Below are 9,269 nucleotides of genomic sequence, written 5' to 3'. Positions count from 1 at the left end.
ACCCCAAAACAAAACACACCTTTATCTCTTTGTCTATGTCCATCTCTATCTCTATCTCTCTACCTGAATGATGTACAAGAAACTGGTAACAGTAATTGCTTAAAGTAGGGATTTAGGAGTCAGTGATTTACTTTTCACCATGTATCTTTTATATTGTTTGAATAATATTCTCTTGAGGAATATTGAAATCAAAAGACCTTTATAAATCACAGGGCATTGTACAAATATTAGGGGTTTATTTTTACTAGTATCTACCAGCAACAAGATCTCAAACATTGAGTCTTTGTGGAAAAGTTGAATGAGTTACTTTAGCAATACGTATGTTAAAATAATAGTCGTTTTTGTTTTTGTTTTTGTTTTTTAAAGTCACGATTTGGAATATTTAATAACTTTGGAAAATACTCAAGATGAGTGGAAAACATAAAAAAATTTTACAGGTGTCTGATTCCAATTTTGTGTGTTTCCCTGTATAAACATACAAAAAGAGACTGGAAGGAACCATCCACAATGCTCTCACGGGGAGAGGGGAGACATTAAGTGTTTATTTTCTTAATTACATTCTTCGACATATTCCACATTTTCTACAATAAATTAACAAATGCTATTTGGAAAGGAAGAAATCACAACTAAACCTTCAAACTTGGACAGAAATTAATTTTTTAAAATTTCGTGAGAATTATTTGTTCTCGGTAGGACGGAAGTAGCGCTAAGGGAAGAATGGAACCCTCCTTCCAGGCTCGGAAGTCCATTAGGAACTACAAGGAGAGGCGAGAGAGAAGCTGGCCTCCACTAAGGCTAGAGCGACCACGAAAAGATACAGGAACTTCCGGGGCGGAGCTTCTCCTTTTTCTTCCGTGGGGGAAATGTGGGCCACTACCATAGTGAAAGGTCGCAGTTGTTTGGCTGCCACTTCCGTCACTCTGAGACGGTGCTTGAAGTTGGGAGCGCCCATGGCAAAGAGCAAGTTCGAATACGTGCGGGACTTCGAGGCTGACGACACATGCCTGGCCCACTGCTGGGTGGTGGTGCGGCTGGATGGCAAGAATTTCCATCGGTGAGCGAACTCGGCCCGGGGCTGCGTGGCTAGCCAGCGCTTCCGGGGAATCCGGCATCCCCGTCGCCTCCCGTAGCTCATGGTTACCGGGATAACGCAGCAGCCAATGAGAGCGCGGCATTGAGCATCGCCCTTCGTGCTGACTGCAACCGGCTTGAACGCGAGCTGGTCTGGGTAGTTAAATGCTACAGGGTGCTCCCCTGGTGAGGAGCTGGTCTGGGGTGTCCATTAGCAAGGCTATGGTAGAGAAAGTCACTCTCGGGAACATTATTTCAGCTCTTCAACCAATTGCCAAGCTATTTTGTTAGTGTCTTTGAGGTTTGACTTCAGCGGCCTGTTTAGGCCTTGGTGTGGGCAACAGTATAGAGTATCTTCTTGTTTCATTGCCAGTAACAGGCCACGTGGACTGGATTCAGGAGGGAAAAAGTCATAAAAAAAGAAAGAAGTGTAATAGAAAGACGGGGATTTCAGTCTTAAAACGTGCCACTTTAGTAATGATTATTGTAGTTAACATTTATTGAGCACGTCCAAGGAGCCAGGCATAGTTATTATATTTGTTATCTCCCTCTAATTTTCAGGATAATGTTAGGAAGTCACTTTGTCCCCATTTCACAGAAAAGGGAATGGAGACTTAGTGTTTATGTTCCTTTTTCTCAGTTGGTCAGAGCAAGAAAAAAACTAGAGTTCTTAACGAAATGGGTCAGGTTGTGGCTCCTGGAATGTTTGGACTCACAGCACTATTACAGTATCTTCCTCTTTGAACAGCCTCTTTGATCCGTGGTATTAATGACAAGCGCTCTTCCATCCATGCCCTTTTCCCTCTTCTTTTTCCCTTATGAAGATTTGCTGACAAGCACAACTTTACAAAACCTAATGACAGCCGTGCTCTCCATCTAATGACCAAATGTGCCCAGACTGTAATGGAAGAACTGGAGGATATTGTGATTGCATATGGACAGAGTGATGAGTACAGCTTTGTGTTCAAGCGGAAAAGCAATTGGTTTAAAAGAAGAGCCAGGTAATTCTATGGCCTAGCTCCTTCAGAATATTTCCTACCAGCATTTGATTTCTGCTTAATCACAAACTTACAGACTGTTGTATTTGCAGCTGCAGAATGTAGGTATGTAACAGGTTAGACTGTTGAACTTCCATCTGCTATCTGGGCATTCTATATGCCTTTTTATTTAATTATTTTCCCTCCATTCCCCATCACCTTAGCTTCTAGACTGATCTGGCATTGAACATTAACACTAGAAACAGAGACTAAACTTTTACTTAAGGAGGATCTCAGTACAAATTAGACAAACATGATATTTGAGTTGGCAGTATGTTGGAACTCTTACAGAAAACAGATTATGTAATGAATTGGTATGTTTTTAAAACAGTAGTTCCCGTCCTTCCAAGACTTGAAAAAGAAACCTCTTGAACCATAAATTCACACCACATCCTACAGAGAAACATTTGATATTAGCAAATTACTTACCTGAGTAGTAATTTGCTACTACATGACTAGTAATTTGCTACTACATGACCAGAAGGAGAGGCAGGCTGCATTTTAAATATATAACTGAAATATCAAAATAGTTTTTCTTGACCCAACACATCTTATCTCTTGGCCTGCTGGACAGTTTGTGTTATCTCTCTGTTACACCCACAGACCCTGTCATGGTGTTGAATTAATATCATGTATTTTCTCTTTTCTCACTCCACCCAATGTGCCTTTTGCAAGTAAGTTTATGACTCACGTGGTCTCCCAGTTCGCCTCCAGTTATGTGTTTTATTGGCGGAATTACTTTGAGGACCAGCCCCTTCTGTATCCTCCAGGCTTTGATGGAAGAGTTGTGGTGTATCCTAGTAACCAGACCTTAAAGGACTATCTCAGCTGGCGGCAAGCAGATTGTAAGTGAAACCAAATAAACAGATGTAGTTATACCACTAATTCCTTATATTAGAGGTGATAGTCTGATACAGTTTTGGCTTTGAATTTTGTTTGGAATGCAGTATTTCAAGTTTTTTAAATTAGTTGAAGATACTTGAAGATCTGGCAATACTAGGTCTATATTCCCACTTAGTATTGGTTAGAACCTGTGTAGTGACTGCTGCCTTTATACACACAGATGCACACGCACGCACACAGGAGCCAGTGTGCCTCAGCCTCTACCATTCTGTAGTTTCCCTGGGGTCACCTACTCTGCTTTACACACTTATGTTCGTGCTGGCATCAGTGGGTATTCAAGTTGTGACCCTGCCTTACATGACTATGATGAAATGTTTGTGAGACTTTTATTCATTTGGTGTGTCTTGATTTTGCCAGAAGAACTGGAAAAGAGGTGGGAATATATAAATCAAATAACTTTGAAAGTATCCCTTAGGTTAGTGCACAAGTTAACAGATTTGTGTAAAACACAACTGAAATGACAGGATAAAACTGTTAGGAAATAAAAGTTTTTTTCTGCTTGACCACGTCTCCCTATGTTCCCTGTGTTGTATGGCTTTGGGCAAGTAACTAAATGTTTCTGAGGTCTCTTTACTTTAAAGAGGAGAAAGGTGGGGCTTCAGTACTCTTTGAAGGATGAATGTTGAATAAAGATTATATATGCATACACAATGCTACTCTGTTTTCCTTACAGGTCATATCAATAATCTTTATAATACAGTTTTCTGGGCACTTGTACAGCAGTCTGGATTAACACCAGTACAGGCCCAAGAGAGATTACAGGTATAAAGATCTTACTGCATTAATACTTAAGGGGGAGGGGCACAGTTTATGCTCTCTCATGACATTTTGCCTTCTTTTTAAGCTGTTAAATTTTTACAGCTTTGTTTTGAAAAGATATAATGATCATAGTAGTAGCAGATCTGCTGCTTGCTTGGTTTGTGACTGTGGGTAAGTTGTTACTACTTTCTGGGCTTCAGTGTCCTCAGCTGAAAAATGGAATTAATGGCTCTACACTCCCACATGGTGATGCTTGGCTGGAGCTGTGTATTGGCTGCCCCCTCTACAGGGCACGTGCTCTTCGTTTTTGTCAGCCCCACCTGGCTGCTTCATCCTTGTTATTCCCTGCTGGGGCCCTGGAGTTTCTTGGGGTTAGGACTCCTGTATATCATTAAGAGTTTAGGCTCTGGGGGTCAAATAATTGTACTCAGATGCTTTTGTTTAATTTTACTTCTCTGCCTTAGTCTTTAATAGGTAAAATGTGGAAAATAATAGTTACTACCTCATAGGTTACTGGTAAGAGTTAAATGGCATGATGCATGTAAAGCACATATAGGCTACTACAAGGCACACTGTAAGTACCTAATAAATACTGGCCTTTATTAGTAGATGACCGTGCCTTTTGTAGGAAAACTAACCGTGAAATGAGATGATGTGTTGTAATAGCTCCTATTACAGTGCCTGGTATGTTATAATGACTCAGTAAATGGTTGTCATTTTTTAACAGTAATGATAAAGATGTATATATAGCAATAATAGGAAGACTTGTAGATCTAGCCAGAGTTTGGAAGCGCTGAGTTTAGATTTTGATTCTTATAAGAGCACCTTTGGCCTTAGAAAATTTATGTAATATTTCTAAGCTTCAGAGCCCTCATCTCTAAAATGGAGATGGTTATGAGGGTCAGATAAAACACACAAACTATCTAGTAGAGAATTGGTACTCTTACTATCAGTTCCTCTCATCCCATCACAATAGTGACTGGTGAAGACAGTTATTTGCTACAGAAGAGAATTTTATGAATTTCAATATTTAAATAAGATTTGAATTACTCTTAAAATGAAAATTCTTTTATATATTATATATAAACATGATGTTTATGAAATGCTTCCACTTCTTGATTTGTTTGTGGAAATTTAGAGAGTGGAATGGAGAGGTGGGGTTAGGGGAGCGAAAAGACCTACAAAGCTTTTTACATCTGTTTCTGTTTCCTCAGGGAACTCTTGCAGCAGACAAGAATGAGATTTTATTTTCTGAATTCAACATAAACTACAATAATGAGCCACTGATGTATAGGAAGGGGACTGTGTTGATATGGCAGAAGGTAATGCTGTTATGTCCAAGGAAAAACGGAGGTTAGAAAGAAAGCCTGTGCCCATGCCAGGCTTTGTCTTGCCTGCTTCCTGTATGCTGATGTGATTCCAGTCACAATCACAAATTAGACCCTTCCCACAGCGAGATGCTATAGGTTATTATTGTGGATGCTCATTTTGTCAGTTTGTCAGTGAACTCTGTGATCTGGACTCCCCCCTTCTGCAAGTAGAATCACAGACTTTAGAATTAGTACACTTATTCTTCCGTGTCATAAGCTCTCCCCAAATCAAATCAAACCCCTTTAAATAGGTACAGTGTAGATATGAGAATTTTTGCATTCAGAGAACATTTAAAAAATAATTTCTCCCACACTGGATAACTTCATTAAATGGTCCATCTATCCCATGAGAACTATAATCTGAGGAACTGATGTTGTATATGAGGGTTCTGTCCCTTGCTGAATGTTTGAGAGATTCCCTAGACATTCAGACTTAATATTCTGTCTGTACATTCACCTATATCCTTAATTTTACCAATATTTTTGCTCTAATGCAGCTCCTGGGTGTAATGATGTCCCTAAATTTATTTCCTTCTGTCTAAAGTAATTTTTTCTGAAATGAGTATTTTCAAGTATTAAGGGGTGTCAGGTATCCCACTGGCAACTTCAGCTCTTTTAGTATTTTTAAAACATTTGTTCTTTGGCACAGACTTAGATCCTTCTTAATGCAAGTGGGAGAGCAGAAATATTTTTAATTCTATGGTTATTGCTAACAGGGAACATAAAATCCCTTCTTTGTTCCTGAGATCTTTCAAAATACAGCAACATAACTTTTTTAAAAAGTAATTTTAGTTGTAAAGAAATGTGTGGATATATATATGCCTGAAAATATATATTTGTCAGAAGTATATAAAGTAGAAAAGTAAACGTCCCCCACTTTCCCCTCTTCTCTCCCAAATCTACTCTCTAGTTAACATGTCACTATTTTAACTTTACCTACAGGTGGATGAAGTCACGACAAGAGAAGTTACGCTGCCAGCAGAAATGGAAGGAAAAAAGATGGTGGTGACCCGGACCAGGACTAAGGCGGTGCCCTTACACTGTGACATCATTGGGGATGCTTTCTGGAAGGAACATCCAGAGATCCTAGATGAAGACAGCTGACCCTTTGCTTTTCAATCCTGGCATGCTTGACCATGTAGGGCCCCCATATCTGGCCTTAGGTGGCCCTAGCATCTGTGCAATGCAGAACAGTGTCCTGGGAGTGACGTGACTCTGGTTGGGAGGGGAACAGAGAAAGAAGGGATGGATGTGGGCGGTGTATCTTGTCCTGCTTTAAGTGGAACACCTTTTTTTTTTTTTTTTTTTTTTGCAGTGTTGAAATGTTCCTTTGGTAAAAGTGTGTTTAAAAAAAATCGTGGTACTATTTTTATAAAGCAAGAACTATTTTATGCCTCACAGAATGAATCATTTTTAGATTGTGGCATAAGTCTTATAAAAACCTGTCAAGCTCTTTTCACTTATGATAGAAGATGAGCCCAAACCTTACTCTCGCCCACCTGTTCTTAGCCACAGACTCCAGTGACGCGTGTTAACCTCACCTTTGCCACCCATCTACTTGCATTCATCTTTGCCAGACGTGGATGCCTGCTCAATGCCTCTGAATTCAGGAATTCCAGGGCAAACTCAGGGCTTTGTGCCAATCTGCAAATTGGCAGCTTGAGCTGAACAAACGAGTTGTAGTCTGGATGTGCTTGTGTGACCATCCTGTAGGTGGGTTTTGTGGAGCTGTTCGCGTGACCATCATCATCGGCTTGCCAGGGGCAGTGATTACAAGGCCGCTTACCCCTTTCTAAGAAGGAGAATTATGTGTCTATATGAGAGAAAGAAAACAGGAGAATGAACGAACGAGGAGGAGGAAACCTTTACTCTGTTCTCTAGGCACTTCAGTTTTGAAAGTCACCTTCCTGCTGGACTTCCTGGAAAAGATTCTCAGGTGGCCTCTGTGTAATCAGAACAATGGCATTTGAGCTGGAGAGCAGACGGGCCAGCACTCATCTTGGGGCCACAGGTAGCAGGTGGCAGAGGAGTCCTAACGATTCTACCTGCTGATGGGCCCGTGGAGTTGGGTGAGGAGCAGCAGGAACTGCGTGTTGCCAGGCTGTTGGCCTCTGAAGGGAGGAAGCAGTGGGGATAGGTGGTAGAGAACTCACATTTCCTCTTGTCCTCATTTTATATTTTAGAGGGAAAAGATTAATTTGGCTCTATAAAGAATTAATTAAAGAGACAACCCACATCCCAGTGCCTGGTCTTGCATTATAGAATTTACAGCCAAGAAGAAAATGTATTTTTGAAAGGGCCACGGCTGGTCTCATCCCTCACTAATTGACACCCCATCTGTCGATGCCTCTTTTTCCCTCCCTGTTCTCCTTACTCCACAGGAACAGGAGACATGGCTCATGTTTGGTAATTGATAAAATTTCTTTGAAAGAAAAAAAGGTTTCAACTCCCTTGGCCTAATTTTTCATTTATTTTTTTCATACAAATGCAGTATGAGTCCAACTTTCATGTGTGTATGTCTTTACGTAAGGCAGGCTCACATCCCTTCATCACAGTGGTGGTTCACAGACTTATGGATGCAAAAATTTACTTGAAATGCTCACTTAAAATGCCTGTTCCAGGCTCTCCCCAGGAAGATTTTGGGGTTCAAAGGCTTTTGGTGGATATGGTAAATAAATCACACTTTGGTTAACAAGGCCCAAATATGATATACCTAGACTAGTACACCTGGATATACTGTGATAGGCCAGGTAAGGCAATAAGAATGTAGCTCTTGATTGGCAAAGGTAACTTAATTGTAAGTAAATTTTAACATTTTATATCAAAACAAATATAGATAAGTAGGTATTAGTACAGATTTTCAAGACAACCAACCAAGGAAGTTTCGTTTTCTGTGGGTGTCATGTGACACCACAAATGCTATCACTTGGTTTTCTTATAAGACAAGGGGATGCGCACTTGCTCATTGAATTGTTGGCAGTTTGCAGGTTTGAGGTTTGTGCTGGGGTAGGGGGTTTTGAGCAGAGGAATATCCTGGGTATAATATTATATGCCATAATTAAACCTGTTGAGTTATGTGGTGCTAGCAGAAGCATTGTTGCATGGTTATGTTATCTTTATTTTGCAGCATGTATTCATTCTAAAGTATACTTAACGGCTTATTAATTTTCATTCTGCTCTCCAAAAGAATAGTATTCTCTCGGGCTTCCTTTCCAAACCTTAAGGAAACTTTAAAACATACACAAAAGCAACTAATATAGAATTAATACCAGTTGATAGCAGTTTGGGAGAGTGAGTGGTGGCAGTTAGGAAAGTGATTTGCATGGCCTGTAGGCGACTGGAAATATCTTGGCTGTGCTGGATGAGGGGGTAATATCTGGGCCTTTGGTGCAGACTATTATTTTAATATCGAAAACTAAAAAATGTTCCGCTGACCAGAGACTCTAAAGTACAACCACGTTTTGTAAATCTTCCATCATCTTGTCCTCCAATTGCGGGATCCCCATTTCCTCTAGGTGCTTTGCAATGCTTAGATCAGTGACTGTGAATTTACTTAATACTAGTGTCTTTCTGGTGTATGTGTAAGTTTCTCTTTGCATAGGGTGTAGGAAATGCAGTACTAAGTCCACCCATCATCCTTCAGTTTCGTTGCACACTTAACCAGTATGAGTTAACACTGATAGAGCATTTATTACACGCTCTACATGCAGTATCTCTTCGTCCTTCGGACAATTCTGTGAGGTAGGCAGCCATTTATTTCTATTCTCTCTCAGATGAGAATGTAAAGACCCAGAGAAGCTACACAGTTGGAGCCCAGCCAGGCTAAACCCCAGTGGTACTCAGCATGAGAGCAAACTGGGGCAGCCTTTGCCCTCTTCCCACGGCTTCCCGCCAGCTAAGCTAAGAGCAGAGCGCCGTCCAAAGAGCAGAGAAACACCTGGGAATCTCATTACGAGGCCGGTTCCGGGCTCCACCCCCGGCGAATCTGCACCATTAGCAAACACCCAAAGTGATAATGAGATAGACAGGGAAACACTGAGCTAAAGCAAATCACCCCCTTCCCCGAATGCTGACGCGCCGCGAGGCCCGGGCGGGTCGCGGCCGCCCGCCACACCTCCGGCGGCGCCGA

General features: G+C 41.0%; 1 protein-coding gene across 2 annotated transcripts; it reads left to right on the top strand.

Annotated features, from left to right (window-relative positions):
* The first annotated feature begins 914 nt into the window (after positions 1 to 914).
* THG1L (tRNA-histidine guanylyltransferase 1 like) lies at positions 915 to 6,938 on the top strand. Of its 2 annotated transcripts, XM_057730097.1 has the most exons (6): positions 915 to 1,054; positions 1,896 to 2,072; positions 2,879 to 2,953; positions 3,685 to 3,773; positions 4,985 to 5,092; positions 6,083 to 6,938. In XM_057730097.1, exons 2-6 carry the CDS (start codon positions 2,006 to 2,008, stop codon positions 6,242 to 6,244), a joined length of 501 nt encoding a protein of 166 aa, XP_057586080.1. In that variant the 5' UTR covers positions 915 to 1,054; positions 1,896 to 2,005; the 3' UTR covers positions 6,245 to 6,938. The 2 variants fall into 2 exon arrangements, with proteins under 2 accessions (XP_057586080.1, XP_057586070.1); XM_057730087.1 differs by lacking the exon at positions 915 to 1,054 and having other exon boundaries at positions 1,942 to 2,072; positions 2,788 to 2,953.
* The last annotated feature ends 2,331 nt before the right edge of the window (positions 6,939 to 9,269 follow it).

This window comes from Hippopotamus amphibius, chromosome 1 (assembly GCF_030028045.1).
Source record: "Hippopotamus amphibius kiboko isolate mHipAmp2 chromosome 1, mHipAmp2.hap2, whole genome shotgun sequence".
NCBI classification, from domain to species: Eukaryota; Metazoa; Chordata; class Mammalia; order Artiodactyla; family Hippopotamidae; genus Hippopotamus; species Hippopotamus amphibius.
Note: the sequence above shows the minus strand (reverse complement) of the source record. Positions and strands in the feature narration are given on the sequence as shown.

Coding starts and splice junctions, on each gene's coding strand:
- THG1L (XM_057730087.1), top strand. CDS start 2,791: ATGACTCACGTGGTCTCCCAGTTCGCCTCCAGTTATGTGTTTTATTGG. Junction 3,774..4,984: donor AGGCCCAAGAGAGATTACAG/GTATAAAGATCT, acceptor CTGTTTCCTCAG/GGAACTCTTGCAGCAGACAA. Junction 5,093..6,082: donor CTGTGTTGATATGGCAGAAG/GTAATGCTGTTA, acceptor CTTTACCTACAG/GTGGATGAAGTCACGACAAG.